At 42.0% G+C, this 20,931-nt stretch overlaps 1 protein-coding gene across 4 annotated transcripts in view; it reads left to right on the top strand.

Moving 5' to 3' along the window:
- SCUBE1 (signal peptide, CUB domain and EGF like domain containing 1) overlaps positions 1–20,931 on the top strand; it is a 295,284-nt gene that overhangs the window by 270,127 nt on the left and 4,226 nt on the right. For all 4 annotated transcript variants that reach the window (XM_074936783.1, XM_074936793.1, XM_074936801.1 and 1 more), the window contains 5 exons: positions 29–196; positions 1,112–1,273; positions 7,574–7,771; positions 13,537–13,689; positions 15,179–15,258. In XM_074936783.1, the coding sequence (XP_074792884.1) occupies positions 29–196; positions 1,112–1,273; positions 7,574–7,771; positions 13,537–13,689; positions 15,179–15,258 (761 nt within the window). The remainder of the gene's footprint in view (positions 1–28; positions 197–1,111; positions 1,274–7,573; positions 7,772–13,536; positions 13,690–15,178; positions 15,259–20,931) is intronic.

Raw genomic sequence — 20,931 nt, forward strand, 5'->3', positions numbered from 1 at the left:
AATCTAATTGACCATGTTCAATTTCTAGGGCAGTGTTCTCCTGGGTATTTCTCTTCAGATGGCTTTAAACCTTGTAGAGTGTGCTCTCTTGGTACATATCAGCCTGAGCCAGGCAGGACCCTTTGCTTTCCATGTGGCGGTGGACTGGTGACAAAATATGAAGGTGCTGTTTCATTTCAGGACTGTGAAACAAAAGGTAAATTTCAGAGCTTTTCCCATTTTGTAAAATATATTGCTTAGTAATTTCTCTACTATTTCTCCTTTCACTTCAAAGTTTTAATTGCTGAAGAACTTGAAGACTTTCAGAAAAAGACAGCTCTGTGTTATTGAGTTAAACAGTCAGGAAATCTACAAACCAGAAATGATCTGCTGACATTGCAGAGTCCTCAGCAGTCAAAATAGTATTTTTTGGAATGCATGACATGCACATTCAGGGCCAGATCCTCAGCTAGTGCAAATCAGCCTAGCTGCATTGATTTCCATGGAGCTAGACTGATTTTTTTATCAGATGAGGATCTGACCCTCAAAGGTTACTTATTTTATTTTTATTTAAAGAATTTGAAAAACTATGCATGATACAGAAGATATGAGATTGAACACTGAGTATGAAAATGACAGAGAGAAATGATATATATACAACATGTACATGTTTGCAAACTTCCATGTAAATGGCACAATGGTGAGGCAGGAGTTTGTCTGACTATATACCTATATGCTTGCTCAATTGTATACTATGGCACTGTCTAACATCTGGTAATCAAAACCTCTCATCTGCAATTCCAAAAGGCATTTTTGTTGTTGTTGCAGACAGCTATTGTCAACCTGTTTGTTATAAACTCAGGTATAAACAACCAATTTGTAAATCACTGTGTTTAAAGGCGATAAATGTAGCATATTTGATTTGATTAGTAAGAATTTAGCTTTAGTTCTTGGAACGCGATTCCAATCAAAGGTCCATTGTAAATGAAAAATGCATTAAACTCTTTCTGTTTAACTGTCTGATAAATACTTTGGAGTATGGAAATTACAGAATATGTAAAGAGAGGAGGGAAGATGCCACTGCAGTTAAAATTGTTACTTGCTAAAAACAATGTACCTTCCTACTGTACAGTTCATTGTTCTCCTGGCCACTACTACAATTCCACAACACACAGATGTATCAGATGTCCTGTTGGAACCTACCAGCCTGAATTTGGTCAAAATTACTGCATTAGCTGCCCTGGGAATACAAGTACAGATTTTGATGGCTCAACTAATGTTACACACTGTAAAAGTAAGTTCCTCATATTTTCCTGTATGTTAGGGATGTGGTTGAATGAAAACTCTGGATCTGAATAACCCAGACTTTGGATGTTCAGAATCTAGAGCTAGACCAGAATTTTGCAGCTTAACATTAGCAAATAATTCTACTCACCACCAGAACTGATGCTGAATATTTACAGTGGTAGAAAACAACATCAAAACACTGAAAACACAACCTGGAAAAGAAGCGCTGGATGTATATAAAATATCTTTGTATCAGTTTAATTTGGAATGGTACAGATTACAATTTAACAACATAGAGTTTGCATAAACTTTCCAGATCATGCAAGTTTTGCAGTGACTCATCCTGTGAGTCTCTGTAGAGCTAAAATAATTGAAAATTAAGTTACTATCATTAATAGTGAGATAGTCACTCATTCATGAACTCATGTCACTGGTTGCATGTTGCAAGTGCCAGATAATCTTTGTCTACAGTGAAATCTGCACTGAGAATCTCCTACCATAGACAACCGCGTATCTTAAATTACCATTTTAAAGTATCCCCAAGGAGTCCACTACAATTTTATTTGACCTTTAGTTAAAGACAGTTTCTTCTAGGCAACCAGATTTTGCTACCCCTAATGTGTTCATTTAAGATTACATACGTCTTCTAAACCAGTGGTTCTCAACCAGAAGAACACTTACCCCTGGGGGTACATCAAGTCATCTAGATATTTGCCTAGTTTTGCAATGGGCAACATAAAAAGCGCTAGCGAAGTCAGTACAAACTAAAATTTCATATCAACAATGACTTGTTTATCCTGCTCTATACACTGAAATGTAAGTACAATATTTATATTCCAATTGATTTATTTTATAATTATATGGTAAAAATGAGAAAGTCAGCAAGTTTTCAGCGGTAGTATGCTGTGACACTTTTGTATTTTTGTCTGATTTTGTAAGCAAATGGTTTTTAAGTGAGGTGAAACTTAGGGTGCACAAGACAAATCAGACTTCTGAAAGGGGTACAGTAGTCTGGAAAGGTTGAGAGCCACTGTTCTAAATTAAGCATTAGTTTATATGTTTATCATAAGCTTTCACTCTGATTATATGATGTGTAATCTTTGATGTCCTTGGTCATTTCAAATGTAGTTAGAGTAAATTAGATATTTGCCGGGAACTGGGAGTAGTATGACGACTGTAAAATAAAGTGATCTGATTAATTTTGCTCCCTGCATTGATCTCTCTTCCCCATCCACTTTCTGATCCTTATGTAGCATCTAGTTATTAAGCAAAATACTTAAATACAGGCCCAACTTTAAATATATGAAAGTAGCCCCATTAGGGACACGCTTAAGTAATTTACTGATTATGATCTTAGGGCCTGACTGCAATAGGAATTTAAAATGCTCAATACATCTCAGGATTAGGCTATTACTTTGAATGTTGCTTTTTCCCCCTTTCCTTTTTCTCCAAAGAAGCAAACTCTGAGCTTGGGTAGCTAAAGAGATCATATGTCTGTTTGACTTTGACAGTCACTTATTTCATATACAGACACTTGAAATGTCCCGGTTTTTCATTTCATTGATCAGAATATTGGGTTGTATGTGTTGTTGTTGTTGTTTTTGTTTTTTTAATAAATACAAAATGTTTGCTCAGAACACCAAATTTCTGGTGGAAAAAATCCTCCATTCCAAGAAACAGGCACATCTTGCTGTTGAGTTAAAAGCTGGTGATATGAACACCAGTACGTGTATAAAACAAAAAGTGGACTTTTATCTAAAATGTAAGTCTCTTCTGACCCTAAAAATGTAACCACAAGGGTATCCTGCTTTTTAATTATGAAAATACGGTCACCTAATGGACAGCACATTTCCATCTGACATCAGTAGGGCCCTGTGCATGCATCCAAGAACCGAGCTTGGCCCGCATCATAATAATTAGCACATACATATTACTTTTCATATTCAAAGTACTATAAAAACTTTAACATACCCTTAGGAACTTGCTGTGAGGTAGGTGAGTATTATTACACTTCACAGATAAGGAAGGTAAAGCAGGTTAGTGATTTGCCCAACCTCATAGAGAGGAGTCATTGTCAGATTAGGGGTAGGGAACGGCTGCCGTATGAGGAGAGATTAATAAAACTGGGACTTTTCTGCTTAGAAAAGAGACGACTAAGTGTGGGTGGGGGTATGATAGAGGTCTATAAAATCATAACTGATGTGGAGAAAGTAAATAAGGAAGTGTTATTTACTCCTCCTCATAATACAAGAACTAGGGGCCACCAAATGAAATGAATAGGCAGCAGGTTTAAAACAAAAGGAAGTATTTTTTCACAAAACACACAGTCAACCTGTGGAACTCCTTGCCAGAGGATGTTATGAAGGCCAAGACTATAACAGGGTTCAAAAAAGAACTAGATAAGTTCATGGAGGATAGATCCATCAATGGTTATTAGCCAGAATGGGCAGGGATGGTGTCACTAGTCTCTGTTTGCCAGAAGCTGGGAATGGGGAACAGGGGATGGATCACTTGATGATTACCTGCTCTGTTCATTCCCTCTGGGGCACCTGGCATTGGCCACTGTTGGAAGACAGGATACTGGGCTAGATGGACCTTTGGTCTGACCCACTATGGCCATTCTTATGTTCTTATGACTTGGCACTAAAATGTACAGTTCCTACCAACAGTGCTGATCTGGCCAGGACTGGACTAGAGATGAGTGATCTTGAAACTGCAGCAACTGCTCTAGTCTGAGGGCATTTTGTGTTAATCTCTTGCCTTTCAGGGATGTGGTGTAGAATAGATTTGTGCAGATCGTGGCAACTGTAGCTGTATTTCCACTCAGTGATCCAGCAAAGGCACCCACTCCCAGCCTCTAGTTCCTCAGCTGCTGCCTCTCTTGGGCATTGACCCACATCAATCCAGACTGGACAGTTACCTTGCCTACACTGTCTCATTCCCAGCACAGACCAGTTGCCCTAGACACCTGCTTCCCTTCTCTTCAGAGGCGCATAAGCAGTGCAATTGTTACAGAAATAAATTACCATGCAGCTCTTTCTGAGCAAGCCTAATTTATTCTTAAAGTTAAAAGCATTACAGAGAAAACATATTTATAAAAAAAAAAAAAAGGTGACCTATATGCATGCTAATAAGCTTACCAGAGTTCATCCCAATTCTCACATGGGCTCTGGCAGGTGCAGTCTTTCAATAGCCCCATCCTAGTGGTTTCCTTGTGGTTACATAGATTCATAGATATTTAGGTCAGAAGGGACCATTATGATCATCTAGTCTGACCTCCTGCACAACGCAGGCCACAGAATTTCACCCACCACTCCTGCAAAAAACCTCACACCTATATCTGTGCTATTGAAGTCCTCAAATCGTAGTTTAAAGACTTCAAGAAGCAGGGAATCCTCCAGCAAGTGACCCATGCCCCATGCTACAGAGGAAGGCGAAAAACCTCCAGGCCCTCTTCCAATCTGCCCTGGAGGAAAATTCCTTCCCGACCCCAAATATGGCGATCAGCTAAACCCTGAGCATATGGGCAAGATTCATCAGCCAGATACTACAGAAAATTCTTTCCTGGGTAACTCAGATCCCACCCCATCAGATCCCATCACAGGCCATTGGGCCTATTTACCATGAATATTTAATTACCAAAACCATGTTATCCCATCATACCATCTCCTCCATAAACTTATCAGAGCTTCAGCACAGAACAAGCATCCAGTCTTTTGAGGCCTCAGTAGGCCCAGTCCTTCCAAACCTCCCCTAAGGACTGAACTCTCCGTGGACCAGGGGTCATGTCTGTTTGCTGGAACAGGAAGAAGGCCCTGAGGCAGGTTAAACTCCAGGCTTTTATTCAAAAGTATTTTCTTTGTTTGTTGGTCCCTGGAGAATCAAGTCTGATCTAATATATGCATACCTCTCCACAGGCAGTGACTTGAAAGGGTTGATATTGGAGGAAATACATTAGCATCCCCCTCCCTTTTAGGGAAGGTACATGCAATGCCACAATAATATAGAAAGGCTGTAGAGGCGAGGAACAAAGATGAGCAAAGGGGTGGAATGCAAGACATATAAGCAAAGGCTAAAGGAGCTGGAAATGTTTACTTTGGAAAAGAGGAGATTGAGGGGGGACATGATAGACTGCTATTTAAAAAATGGAGAAAAGTTGTTCTCTCTTGCCACAGACGGCAGGACAAGAGGCAATGGGTTCAAACTACAGCACAGCAGATTTAGATTAAATCTTAGGAAAAACTTCCCAACTGTAAGAACAGTAGGACAATGGAACAAATTGCCTAGGGAGGTTGTGGAAGCTCCTTCACTGGAGGTTTTCAAAAGGAGGCTGGATAACCATTTGTCTTGGATGGTTTAGATACAACAAATCCTGCATCTTAGACTAGATGACCCTTGAGGTCCCTTCTAACCCTATGATTCTGTAAAACATACACAATTGCATTTGTAATACATGTATCCAAAAGGAATTAACCCTAGTTCAGGAAGGTTTAACTTAACTCAGTAAAGTTTATCTTAATTCCATAAGGTTTGTTCAGTATATTACAGAACACCGTCAGTCTGTCACGGTGGAAACCTTGGAATCTGGAGGTTCTACCAGCATTGAAAGAACTATATGCCAAGTGACTGCTGCCAGAAGTGTGAGAAAAGCCTTCATTTGCAATAAAAGGCACTGTGATATAAACTGTGGGAACCAAGACTCGTAAACATAATCCCAGTTTTGATGCTCATTTAGGATTTATCTACACAGCGAGTTACTGTGTTGCAAGCTAGTGCACTATAGATTCACAGCCTGGCTTGCTGCGTAATAACAACCTGTCTGGACAAGCCCTTGATGTATGACCTTAAGCAAATCACTTAACTTCTCTGAATCAGTTTCATCAAGTGCTTACCTACTTTACAGAGGTGTCGTGTGGCTTACTTGTGGCTTATTTGATGTCTGCATAGTACTTTGAGGAAGTAAAATGCTCAGGAATGATTCTTCAGGAATGATACTTCAGTTTCAGTAACTGCAACCCCGGAGCATGAACAATCTTCCTTTAACAAACTTTCAGTCGCAGGAGGTGACTGAATTATAATTGCCACACTTCTGACTGAGCATCCTCCTAGTTACTGCCATGTTAACTCAGAGTTGTCCTGTTCATAAAACCCTAAGAACTATGATGAACAACTTCTGCCTGGATATGTATTTAATGCCATAGATATTTAGGAGGTCATGCAACTGCAGATGTCAATGTTTTGGACTCTGTCCAGTGCATACTATGTGTTGTTTTGTTGCTGTTAAAGAGTATTTGTAATGAATTAGGCCTGTCTACACAAACAAGTTTAGAAACTGATGTAGTTAAATTGATGCAGCCCCCTTGTGTAGACACTTTTAAATCAGTTTAAAGAGTGCCATATATTGATCTAGCTTAAGTCAATTCCTTGATCACTTGATAGTGGTTGTCTACATGAAAAATAGTACCATTTTAACTAAAGCAGTGATTTGACTCAATTTAGCCAACTTCACATAAAAGGCTGTGTGGTCCCTGTTAAATGAAGATTGTTCATGCTCCAGGGTTGCAGTTACTGAAACTGAAGTATCATTCCTGAAGAATCATTCCTGAGCATTTTACTTCCTCAAAGTACTATGCAGACATCAGGTAAGCCACAAGTAAGTCACACGACACCTCTGTAAAGCAGGTAAGCACTTGATGAAACTGATGCAGAGAAGTTAAGTGATTTGCTTAAGGTCATACATCAAGGGCTTGTCCAGACAGGTTGTAATTACACAGCAAGCCAGGCTGTGAATCTATAGTGCACTAGTTTGCAACACAGTAACCCAGACATGTCAATTTATTTTAAATTGACTAGAAACAGATTTAAGCTAAAATAAAATGAGGCACTCTTAAACTAAAATGAGTGTGTGTACACAGAGCTTTGCATTGGTTCAACTAAGTCTGTTTTAAAAACCATTTACATGCAGCCAGAGCAATATCTATATGTAGACACCAGCTCAATTGATACAAAGTGTTGTTAACCCACTTTGAGTGTCCACACAAGGGGACTGTGCCCATTTAACTACATCAGTGTCTACATTGACTTTATGAAATCAGTTCAACTTTCATGTGTAGACAAGGTTTAAAATTTAGGTTTGCAAAACAGTGATCAATTGACTCAGAACAGTCAATATTCTTTCAAAGAAAATGCCAGTTACTTAATTTACAGAGGTCTAACGCCACGAGGAAGCATTTGGATGTGTCTGTGGCAGATTCAAACAACTTAGAGATATTTCAAAGCACAAATGCTAACATATGTTTCTTCATAGACCAGCATTGTGGAGGGGAACTTGGAGATTATACCGGCTATATCGAGTCTCCCAATTACCCTGGTGATTACCCAGCTAATGTTGAATGCATTTGGAATATAAATCCACCCCCGAAGAGGCGAATACTCATTGTGGTTCCTGAGATATTTCTTCCAATTGAAGATGAGTGTGGTGATGTTTTAGTAATGAGAAAAAGTGGTAAGTTGCCAGTCATGAGCCATTTAAATATTTACCTCAAAGAATCAGAGTGGAATGTCCATATGGAATGGTTAAAGTCCAAAAATGATTTTTCCACCGGCTCAGTCTGACATTATTACAAGGGCTTTTCAGTGAACTGGAACAGCAAGTTGTGGCTAGTGCTAAAACAGAATACTTTAATAATAAAGTCAATGTGTTAATTATCATCAAAAAGTGTCTCGGATGAATCAGAAGGCACATAATGGAGTCTTGTCTGACCAGATCCTCAGGCAGTGCAAACCAGTGTAGCTCCGTGGAAGTCACTGGAGCTATGCCAATTCACACCAGCTGAAGAGCTGGCCAATCATCTCTCAAATAATTCTCATAAGTTTCCAGTCAAAGTATTCTATCTGTGCAGTAATGAAGAAAGAGGTTGTTAATTTAACTGAATATTGTTATGTTTCCTAAAGTTTTCCTGGAACTTCTGTTTAGCCTACAGATAAGTGCCATGACACCTCCCCTGTGATTTTGTAAGACTTATCACAAGCAGCATCAAGCCTGGTCAGTACTGGCTTGGAGGTTTCCATCCGGTACTTAGGTGCTTCAGGAAGTGTGTTAGCAGGAAGACATCACGTATAGCATTGCTGAGTCAGCATGATGCCGCCGTTTCCTCATGGATGAGACGTAAAACCCAAGTGTTTGCCTCTAGTGGGCATTAAGGATCCAGTGGCAAAGGCAGGGATGTTAACCCCAGAGTCTTCTGACTAAATTCATGTTGAAAGTATTTAAATTCTGCTACCCTTAATTCTCTGCTATTATTGCTGCTTAATACGCTCATTATTTCATTCTCCTCTTGTGTCCCCCACATGTGTCATCCACACATTGTCTCTCATCTCAGACTTTGGGCTTGTCTACAAGCACAGCACTGCAATGGCACAGCTGCACCGCTGTAGGGCTTTAGTGAAGATGCTACTACACTGATGGGAGAGCTTCTCAGGTCAGCATAGTTAATCCACCTCTACGAAAGGCAGTAGCTATGTCAACAGGAGAAACTCTCACATCAACACAGCACTGTCTACACCAGCGCTTAGGCTGTTAGAACTACGTCGTTCATGGGGTGTGGATTTTTCACATCCCTGAGCGATGTAGTTATACCGATGTACGTTTGTACTGTAGACCTGGCCTTAGACCAGGGTTGTCTGTTTCTTACATGTTTGTACAGTGCCTAGCACAATATGGCCTCTAGTTGTTACTGCAATACAACTAATAAGTAATAATAAGAACATTAGTTTTAGTTCTTCACTTTCTGTTCTAAATTGTTCTATGGCATTGCTGTGTGTTGTTACATAGATGCCCCAGAAGTCACCGCTTTTCAATAATGTGTGAAATTTTTTGTGTATATAAAGACTGAGAAGTGCTTTAAGCTCCTTCCATGAGGAAAGTCACTCTACTAATATATTATCTCATCCCACGCTCAAAATGTACGAGTCTTTATTGTGCATTCCATTTGCTGATTGCCCTCATTGAAAATAGCAAAGTGAGGGTTGGTTTGGTCTCTGCATACAAAGTTAATTTCTCTACATCTGAAGTTGGGACTACAAATGGATTACTGTCATCTAGCCTTCCCCTCTTCAAATCTTTCCCTAAGCCTTCAGTTTCTGTTTACCTTTTAATTAACTCTCTACAAAGCACTAAGAGGTACCATGTGTGAAAGATGTGAATTTTAAATCAGCCATATTGAGTAACAGTCTATTTTAATTAGTACAATAGTTTCAACAGCTTTTGATACTTACGGATTTATATTTACAGTCCTGTATCTGGGATTAGTACAAAGTGAGTTCTTATCTGCTCTTTTTAAAGAGAATGACGTTATTGTGACAGGTTGGATCACAGAAACCCCCTTGGGACTGCCAACTTATGTGTCTGCCCCTGCTTTCCCTGCCAGCTTGAGACTCCAGCACCCTGTCTTGCTGAGCCAGACATGCCAGTATGCTCCAACACAGACCCAGGGTCTGAACCTCGTGCCCCAAAGCTGCAGACTTAGCTGAAAGCAATTTAAGAGGTGTTCCTGCCTTTAACACTCAGATGCTCAACTCCCAATGGGATCCAAACACTAAATAAATCCGTTTATAGAGGGTAAACTCATAAATTGTTCACCCTCTGTAACACTGACAGAGAGATATGTACAGCTGTTTGCCCCCGCCACCAGGTATTAATAATACTCTGGGTTAATTAATAAGTAAACATTGATTTTATTAAATACAGAAAGTAGGATTTAAGTGGTTCCAAGTAGTAACAGACAGAACAAAGTGAATTACCAAGAAAAATAAAATAAAACACGCAAGTCTAAGTCTAATACAGTAATAAAACTGAATACAGAAAAAATTTCACCCTTAGAAATGTATCAATAAGTTTCTTTCACAGACTGGACGCCTTTCTAGTCTGGGCACAATCCTTTCCCCTGGTACAGCCCTTGTTCCAGCTCAGGTGGTAGCTAGGGGATTTCTCATGATGGCTGCCCCCTTTGTTCTGTTCCACCTACTTATATATCTTTTGCATAAGGTGGGAATCCTTTGTCCCTCTGGACTCTCACCCCTCCTTCTCAATGGAAAAGCACCAGGTTAAAGATGGATTCCGGTGCAGGTGACATGATCACATGTCACTGTAAGACTTCATTACCCACTTGCCAGCACACAAGTATACAGGAAGACTTACAAGTGAAACAGAGCCATCTACAGGTAATTGTCCTGGTTAATGGGAGCCATCAAGATTCCAAACTACCGTTAATGGCCCACACTTTGCATAACTACAATAGGACTTCAGAGTTATATTTCATATTTCTAGTTTCAGATATAAGAGTGATACATTTATACAAATAGGATGACCACACTCAGTAGATTATAAGCTTTGTAATCATACCTTACAAGAGACTTTTTGCATGAAGCAAATTCCAGTTACATTATATTCACACTCATTAGCATATTTTTATAAAATCATACAGAGTGCAACATCACAGTTATAATTAACCAGATCATTCTATAAGAGCCAAACAATTGGCGTACCAGTGTCATGGACTCAGGACTCATGTTCTGTCGTGGCTCTGTACAGTCCCTGGGAGGAGCCCCCTTCAGTGTGACAGCCCTTCTCGGGGTTCCACTTTCTCTCAGGGGTTAAGCCATAGGCCCCTCCGCCTCCTGGAACTGCACCTCTCTGAGCCTTCAGCACGCCTGTCTCTCACCGTGGGCCCCCTCAAGGAGTCCACTCACTCTGGACCCCCATGGCCTCCACTCCCAGAGGGAATAATGCCACCCCAATTTCGAGACTGGAGTGACTCTCAGCCAGCATAAAACAGAGGGGTTTATTGAGCATCTGAAGGCAGCATAGGAAACTCTCAGGGCCCCAGGCCTAACCTCCCTCACACAGTACATCTAGGTCTGAACTGCATCCAGATGGGCTCTGGCTGCTCTCTCTCCCCCATCCAGAAACCCCCTCCTTCCAGCTGAGTATCCAATGTCACCTTCCCGTACGCCCCGCCTCTGTCCTTTGTCTTCTGTCCCAGGTTAACAGGCTTCCTGGGCCTCCTCTCCTCTCAGCCTCTCCTCTCATCCATGCTCTGTTTCCCCACTGGGTGGAACCAGCTAGTCAGGTCACCGGGGTCCTCTTTCCTCAGTCCATTGTCCTCCCACTGGCCTGAATCATGACTTTCAAGCTGGGCCTCCCAGTCACCAGGTCACCAGTCGCTGAGGTATCCATTCTCCAGGCCATTGTCCAGGGTCCCAACTGCCAGGCGAGGTCACCGCTGGTCCTCTGTAACAACAAACGCCCTCTCCCACCACCTCATTAAACAAATAACACCCAGGGAAACTAAGTCCCACACACTCTGCATGCAAACCATTGAAAAAACAAGAAAATCCCCCTCTTCATCAGAACCAGCCCAATGGTCCATCAAGTCCTGCATCCTCTTTCCAACACTATTCAATGCTGGGTGCTTGAGGGGAAAAACCTTCGCTGCCAATAATGCTCCTACAGGAACAGCAATACTAAAATATGAAAGGAAATTTCTTCTTATGCTCAGAAGTATGAGAATAGTTCTTCAAATGTTTATTCTAGCTCATGTAACTTCATATGCTATTTTTATTATGGAAGTGCTGGTCATGGTTCCTTAGTTAAAGTTGAACTGAGTTCTGTTCTTCAAGCAGCAATCCAACCATTTTTTTAGAATACAGCACTTATTCTTTGAATACAATCTTAACTCTGCTCTGTAGTGACTCCATAAAAAAAGAAAAAATGAATGTAATTAAAATCAATTTAATCTAATCCAGGATTTTAAACTCTTTTATATGCTAATCTTTATTGTGTGGTTATTGTATAGCATCACTACAGGGCACAGTTGAGGCTGCTAGGAGCTTTCACTGTGCATTTCTGTACGTTAGCATGTTTGGCTTTCTCTCACATTTCACCTTGCCTCTGAATTTCTTGGTTTTGAAAACTTGTTTGGGGGATAATTACAATATCCCTGTAACGTTGTTTCCCTTAAGTTACTGATAGGTGCTCAGTCTTAACTCCAGATTAACATTGATTCTATCCAGGAACTCATTTAAGGCCTGATTAAAATCCCTCTGAAGTCAATGGGACTGTTACCACTAACTTCAGTAGGAGTTGGATCAGCTCCATAACACCTAATTCTTTGTTTAAACTTAGAACAGTAACGTAATTTCCTATATTACCCTGTGGATATGAATTCTACAGGTCACTTTTAAACTAGGTAAAAAGGCCTACTTTATAAACACTGGCTTCACCTTAGGGTCGCCATCTGCCATGTCATTTCTGGGATCTCAAGCACTTTCACTGTTTCCTAGTGTGTTTGTGGGGTCCTTTCTAGTTCCCCAAAGTGTCAGTTGTAATTTGAAATTGCATTGCAGTGTGATGATGTTTTGCTCTAATGTGATGGCCAATCTGGTGCCATCAGACTAACTACCGACGTTGGGAGTCTTATGAGCTTGTCTTCTCTTTGGGGCAGGGTCTGCCTCTTTCTAATATGTTTGGATAGTGTTTAGCACAACGGGCCCTATCTGCTTGGCATATAAGTAATAATAATTAGATCTAGTTGGAAATTTTTTGATGAAACAGCATTTTCTGACCAAAAACTGTTGCGTTCAAATCAAAATCTTCAGTAGAAGCATGTCAGCGTTGACAAAATTTTTGATAGAAAAGTTACTAAATGATTCATGCTCGAAATGGAGTATTTTCATTTTGACGTTTGTGTTTTGTTTTGATTTTTCCATTTCATTTTGGCTTTAATATTTAATACTTCATAAATATTGAATATGATAGCACAGTGTTTTGATATTGAAACAAAATGTTTAGTTAAGGTTGCTTTGATGTTTCTGAAGCAAAATATTTTGGAATTTCCGTTGCGCAAAAGATTTCAAAATTTCAACTTTTCTTCCAGATTTGGGTCAAAAATAAATTTCAAAATGCCAGACTTTCCCACAGGGTGGAAATTCCATTTTTTTATTAGCTTTAATCATAATAATTTCATGTTGCATCCTGCTATCTGCCTACTAACCCCGCCTTGGGACAGAAAGGGAGAGTTACCCATAGTCTTCTGGAGAGAAGCTTTCCCCTTATGCGCAAAAAATGATGGCATGCCTTCCATCCCAAGAATATCACCTCTCTTAAAGGGAAAATATGAGTGAATGAATGAGTGTGCTGTAAGTTGACATCTCTACCTCCAGGGAAGGTTATGTTACAAAGGTCTTTCATTTATTTATTTATTTTTCTAGCCTCCCCTACGTCAATTACCACATATGAAACATGTCAGACTTATGAGAGACCAATAGCATTTACCTCCAGATCACGAAAGCTATGGATTCAGTTCAAATCAAATGAGGGAAACAGTGGCAAAGGATTTCAAGTCCCATATGTGACATACGATGGTAAGACTGCAGTCATTTTCCATCTCTGTGTTATATCTGAATGTAGAAGCCTGTGTGTCTGAATCTATCTTGTACTGACTGGAGCGGGGAAACGGGAAGGATAAAGAACTTGATGTGACTCATTTTTGTTTTTTCAGTGAATTATTCTAGTGCTGACCATCAAAAGTTTTGGGTCTTCTTCCTTGTTTTTCCCTTTTTTTATTTTTCGGTCTATACTGGTAATTTATTACCTTTTCTTATTCTTACTCCAACAAGATATATACAGAACTCTTTGAGTCTGAGCCTCCTACCATTAAAGCCAGTGAAACTCTTTGTTAATCATTGTTTATCATGATGATGATGAGAATACTGTTGATAATAGCTCTTTGTTTATAGAAAGACCATTTATGAAGACCTATTGGTGCCCAAGAAAAAATTAATTAAAAATATGACTGCTGAAAACAAAGCCAGCATAGACAAATAATTCCAATGGAAACTGAAGTCTCCAATAACTAAACAGCTCTCATTTGTAACATACAATAAAGAAAATCACCAGCAACCCTCATAAAACTAACCAAAGTCTTGATCTTCATCTGGCAATATGTCAAAGATGCCTTTTTAGTATTTTTTCAAGGGGAAATTTCCTTTTAAAACAGGGGTGTAGCATCCAGGCGCACCCAAATCTGAGCAGGGGCATAGTGCTGCCACAGCAGCCTGGAGAGTCACTCAGACACCTGAAATCCAGGACTGAACTATGTGTCCACCCTTCAGAAAGCTATGCTCTGGCAACTCTGCCTTGCCATTTTCTGAGCCTCCCCATGTGCGTGCCCAGCTCAGCAGGTGAAGCCCTGTGTCTGGGGGCACTGGGGCTAGGAAGAGGGTGTGGCGTCGAGGGAGAAGCTGAGCTAACACAGTCTGTCATTACCTGTCCACCCGAAAGTCGGGGCCCATCCAAATTCCACTCCTAGCTACGCCACTGTTTTAAAAGTATGGAGGAATTTCTTTGTTAGCGCATCTCTTTTCCCAAACACTAATGCAATTTTCTGAATTGTTAGTCAGTCTGGAATTAGGTTGGGGAGAGGGGAGGTGATTTACAGGTCAAGAAGGAGAGATGATCTGGAGGCACAGGACTGGGAGTCAGAAGATATGGAACCCATTCCTGGCTGGGCCACTGGCTTCCTATATAACCTTGACAAGTCACTTATCTCTGTGCCACAGTTTCTTTATCTGTAAAATGTGGATAATAATACTTACCTGCCTTATAAACAGTTCTGTGAAGCTAAATTAACATTTATAAAGAAAAGCGAGAACCTCAGTTGGAAGGCAGCATAGAGCTCAAAGTATTAAGTTGATTATATTAAATTGCCGTGGTACTGGAAACACTGAATGTGTATAAAACTAAATTTGCTTCTCAAATATTTTCTGGCTAGTTAACAGTTGTCTGGAAACTAACCTCTGTGATGGTATCACAAACTGTTGCTTACCAGCTCTTTCACTCTTTATTTTTCAGAGGATTACCAACAGCTGATAGAAGACATTGTTCGAGATGGACGATTATATGCATCAGAAAATCATCAAGAAATTCTAAAAGTATGTCCACATTCCTTTAGCTAAGCGAGGCCAACTATTCAGTTTCCTGACACATACGTAGACTATGTTAGTGCTAAAATAAGAGTCCCAACTCTATCTAGCTGGCATCACTGAGTCTGTCAGTCACCATGGTCAGCATTAGAGCTGTCACTTCCACAGCGTCCGCATTTTTATTAAATCCAACTGTGATCATTTAAGAACAAAATTCTGCACCAATATTTTTCCTTCCTCACATGCAGAGTCATGAACAATATTGGAATTCAGATTAGCAATAGCGCTCTAATTAACAGGTGAGGAGGAGGCAATTTATAAAGACTTGTTAATGTCTGTATAATCTTTGTACTTGAACTAAAAGAATGAAACTGCCAACAGAAACAAAGGAACAGAATATTCCATAAAGAGCTTCCCCCCACATGCACCTTCTGTGGATAACACTAGTCAATCAGCGCAGTTGGCTTCTGAATGGAGCCCAAGTGTTAATGGGACCAAGCTGCAAAATTCCAACCCAAATTCAAAATCCTGGGAGATTGTGAATGGTTAGTTCTGATGTTTGGATCACATGGTTTGGTTTGGGTCCATCCTCCTGACATGACAGAAGTGCTGCACAGGGTTTAGAATTGGTGGTTGTATGACGATACCAGTAGGGGCGTGGCTATACAAATGAACTGATGTTATGTCACTATGATGGTGACTGTGCAAATACTTTTATGACGCTTTCCAACAGGCCCAGGCTGTGTTTATACCATGAGCTAGGGGTGTGATTTTCACATACTCACACTATTGTGGTAAGAATTAGCGTGAGTGTAAATAGCCACGGTAGCACTGGCGGCAGCAGCATGACTTAGCCATGCCAAGTGCAAATTTGCCAGACCCCTGTGGGTGCACACTCAACGTGTATCCACAGGGCTCAGGCGGGTCTGTACTGGGCATGGCTAAGCCACGCTGCTGCCGCTACCATGCGTACTCAGCACAGCTAAGCTGTGTCATCGCGGCCCGTGCTACTGCAGCTGCACTATTTGTACTCGCACTAGCTCTCAACCAGCTAGCAAGAGTATGCGATGCAAGCTGAGAATCGCACTCCGAGTCCTCGCTTGTAGTGTGGAAATAGCCCCGTGTGGACTAGGTATTGCCCAGAAGCCCAGTGTCGTGCGCTGAGTAAAAGTGCTAAACCTTCTCTCTAGCCAGCCTGACTCCTGCGTGCTTTACTGAACATTAGTGTTGCTGACTGGCTGATGCAGAGACATTGATTTATCAAACAGTGTGATGTGGCACATGCACTGTATACAGTCGCTAGCAGAGAGAGGTTAACAGTGTCTCCCTCAGCATGGCAAACGTATAGCTTGTATACACTTAAGATCTGGTTTTCAATGTGCTGAATATCTGCAGCTCCAGCCCACGGGAACTGTGAAGGCTCAGCAGCTTTAAAAACCAGGTCCTTCGGGCAGAGCTTGCCATGGACATAGGCCATCAGGCAAGTGCAGCAGGGCCCAGCTGGAATGATTTACTTCATCTTTCAGGGAACTATGAGGTGTATGCTCTGAGGGTTCTGACGGTCTGATTTAACCTAAACTAATGTCCAGACGCTCCCTAGGGGAAGCTAGAAAAATTTCTATCATGTATCGTTTTGGCTGTATAATGCCATTCTTTCTGCTTCAGGAAGAATCCTGGATGTAAGGAAAGTCCTTCCAAAAATGCTGTCTTTTTTTTTTTTCCCCCTGTGCAATAATCCTCCCTTTGGGATTAATTCAGAAACTAATTGTGAAAAGGCATTTGTCTGTCAATGTGTCGCCAGTGAGCCGTGGAAAGCCTGGTTTCACCAGCTATTTGTTTTTCATCCCCAGAGGATTGATCCCACTCCTGTCTGAGGCTCACCTGACGTGTCACATGTAGCTTTAAATCAATTGGATACACTTTGGTAACACTTGTCTGGCTTGCCATGCCCATGAAGCAGATTGGATTGAATTGGCTGCGTCCTGCTAGTTTAGCACCTATTTAAGGCTCCAGTTCAGCAAAGAACTTAAGCATGTGACTAACTTTAAGCACGAATAGTCTCATTGACTTTAATGGGACTATTCCCAAGCTTAAAGTTGAGCATGTGCTTATGTGCATTGCTGAATCAAGACCTAAATGAGCTGCTCAGTTACATACTAATATATTAGTAGAAGAGTTAATCTGTCAAGGAAAGGTATTGTTTGAACAGCACTCTTCAGTGTGAATCTGGCACTTGTTTAAATGAGTCACGGAGCTAGATTTATATACATGTTAAAAAAAGGATCTACCCAAATAGTTGTCTTGTCTCAAAAAGACTCACCCACAGCACGCACTGCTAAGAAAGTGAATTTGTTTTTTTAAAAGGTAGAAGAGGAAAGGTTGGAAGCCACAGCAAACAAAGCAACAAAAGACAAAACTCAGTGTTTCTGCTTTAAAAACCAAAACCTGTCAGAGTAAATGCATGGCCTGGAGTGACAGGAATTAGTATGCCAGAGAAAGGGAAGAGAATGCAAAGGCCAAACTATTGTTACAGGTGTGGTGAAAAACCCCTGTCACACGTTTAACAAAACCGTGCCCTGTGTTCTCCAGGGAAATTGATAGAAGCTGTCAAAAGCTGTAATTCCATTTCACTAAGCATTTTGTTAATTATTATGATTGTATCGCCCCGAAGGTATCTTTGTATATTACAACCTGCTCGCAATGACTTAAAGCAATAAATATTACAGAAGCTTTATTAAAAACAGTTGCTGTACATGTACAACTGCCACCTCTCAAACATTAATAAGACTAGTTTGAAGACACCAGTAAATTAGGTTTGTGTCACCTCCATCTACTTTGATTTATTTTTGTTCCTGTTAATTCTCCCTATCTTGTGCATTTGATCACAGACTTGCCTAAGGTTGCCAGGTGTCCAGTTTTCGACCAGAATGCCCGGTCAAAAAGGGATCCTGGTGGCTCCGGTCAGCACCCCTGACTGGACCATTAAAAGTCCGTTCGGCAGCACAGAAGGGCTATGGCAGGCTCCCTGCCTGCCCTGGCTCCACACAGCTCCTGAGAAGCAGCCAGCACATCCCTCCAGCTTCGGGATGGCCACGGGAGCTTGTGTGCTGCCCTGCCCTGAGCGCCAGCTCCACAGCTCCCATTGGCCGGGAACCACAGCCAGTGGGAGCTGCGGGGGCAGCACCTGTGGGCAAGGGCAGTGTGCAGAGCCTCCTGACCCCTCCACCTACAAGCTGGATGTGCCAGCCACTTCCGGGAGCCACCTGAGGTAAGCTCCAACCCAAGCCTGCACCCCGAACTCCCTCCTGCACCCCAACCCCCTGCGCCAGCCCTGAACTCCCATCCACACCCAAACTTCCTCCCAGAGCCCACACCCCCTCCTGCACCCCAACTCTCTGCCCCAGCCCTGAGCCCCCTCCTACACCCCAAACCCCTCATCCCCAACCCCATCACAGAGCCTACACCCCAACCAGAGCCTGCACCTGGAGCCCTGAGCCCCCTCCCTCCCCCAAAACTCCCTCCCGGAGCCTGCACTCTGCACCCCCTCCAATGCCCCAACCCTCTGCCCGAGCCCTGAGCCCCCTCCCACACTCTGAACTCAGCCCCAGCCCGGAGCCCCCTCCTTCACCCCAACCCCTCATCCACGGCCCCACCCCAGAGCCTGCACCCCCAGCTGGAGCCCTCACTGCCTCCCACACCCCAACCCCCACCCAAGGGTGAGGAGAGTGAGCGACAGACAGAGAGGGGATGGAGTGAGTGGGGGCAGAGCCTCAGAGCAGGGTTAGGTGCAACAGGTTGGACCCCCTATCTGGGATGCCACCTGATGTACTGATATTTCACTGAGCCTGCCTGCTCCACTAGCCTGGGCTCCTTCTCCCTGTTTTGCTTAATTAGGCTCTCTGGCCTCTGGCAGCACACACACACACACAGGTAGGGATGCACCAGCTGTAGAATCACAGAGTCTAAAAACAGCTCTCTATGTGAGGGAAATTGCCCAGCACTCAAGTGCAGCTTCCCTCTGGAAAGTACACCCAAACTAATATTGTCTTGCACTGTAGAGAAATCTATACAATGTAAGCTTACAAATTAGCCCCCTCCCTCAATGTGGAGGAAGATATGCACAACTTCTTGCCCCCCCCACCCCCCATTATAAATTGCACAAACTGGGTTTAATAATAAATAAAAACAAGGTTATTAAGTATAAAAGGCAGATTTTAAGTGATTATAAGGGATAGAAAACAGAACAAAGCAGATTACCATGCAAATAAAACAAAACACGTATACTAAGCTTAAGATCCTAAAGAAGTAATTTCTCAGCCTAAATGTTGTTTTAGGCAAGTTGCAGAGTTTCAGTAGCTTAAAGTTCCAGTTATTTCTCTTTACAGACTAGACTCCTGTCTTAGTCTGGACTCAGCCCTTGCCTGCTCAGTTCCTTTGTCTCTTCAGGTACTTTCAGCTGTCTTTCTTCTTGGGCAGGAAGGCAATGGAGAAGAGTCCTGTTTGCCTTACTCCCCAGCTTTAAATAGAATTTACATAAGGTGGGAAGCCTTTGTTTCCAGTGGAAAAGTACCAGCAATGTCCAAGGTGGTGTTTAATACTAGGTGACATGACCACATGACCTCGTAGTGTCAAAGCAACATCCCAGGAGGCTTCTCAGGAAGGAGTGAGATTAGTATCTTCAAGGTCTTATCGTTTCTTCCTAATGGCCAATCAAGGCTGATGGTCTGTTCTCTGGTGGGTGTTTCCTAAGTACACACCCAGTTGTAATTGTTACATAGCCAATATTCCTAACTTTAGACACAGAAATGATACATGCATACAAATTGGATAATCACATTCAGTAAATTATAACCTTTCCAATGATACCTTACAAGACCCATCTTGCATAAAATATATCTCAGTTGTGCCATATCCATATCATAAGCATGGAGTGAGCAGGGGTGGGGCCTCAGATGGGGTGGGACAGGGGTGTAGCCTCAGGGAAGGGGCAGGGCGGGGAACGGGGCAAGGCTGTTTGGCTTCTGCAAATAGAAAGTTGGCAACCTTTACTGTGCCAGGTGACACCTTCCAGTTAAGGCTCCTGAGGTCAGGTGAGGTCAATTTGAATCAGATACACTATGACCTTTAACCACTGCTGTAAATTGGTGGTGTTGGTTCCTGTGCATGTCAATTTTGCCTGTCCATGCTCAGATGTCTGAACTTGGATTTTTTTGGAAGGTGCGATCTGCTAAAATACCCACTGGTGTGGACTCCCTGACTACATCCCCAGGCCTCTTCCACTGTCCCCCTTCCAAAATGTTCCTCTCTGCTAGCTCAACCACTCATCATCCTGCCTTTCCTGCAAATACAGCTCACCCAGACCAGTTCCACAACATACAGGACTTTCCAAAACCATTCTTGGAGCCTGCAGATTTGGCCTTCCTTGAGTTCTTACAGAAGGGAAAAAACTAGGGTAGTGGCTGAAAAATAAAACGCTTGCTGTGTTTAATGTCAACAGGGGAAATAAACTGACTGACTATTTGGGCAAAGCAAATGTCAAATGTACAAAACAAAGGAAATGAAAAAACAGGGGAAAACACTGGGTGAAATCCTGGCTTCATTTAGGTAAATGGGAAATTTGCCACTGACTTCAGTGAGGCCAAAAATTCACCCTTTGGTTTTTTTCGACTCTCTTGAATTGCG

The sequence above is a fragment of the Natator depressus genome, chromosome 1, assembly GCF_965152275.1.
Source record: "Natator depressus isolate rNatDep1 chromosome 1, rNatDep2.hap1, whole genome shotgun sequence".
Classification (NCBI taxonomy): Eukaryota; Metazoa; Chordata; order Testudines; family Cheloniidae; genus Natator; species Natator depressus.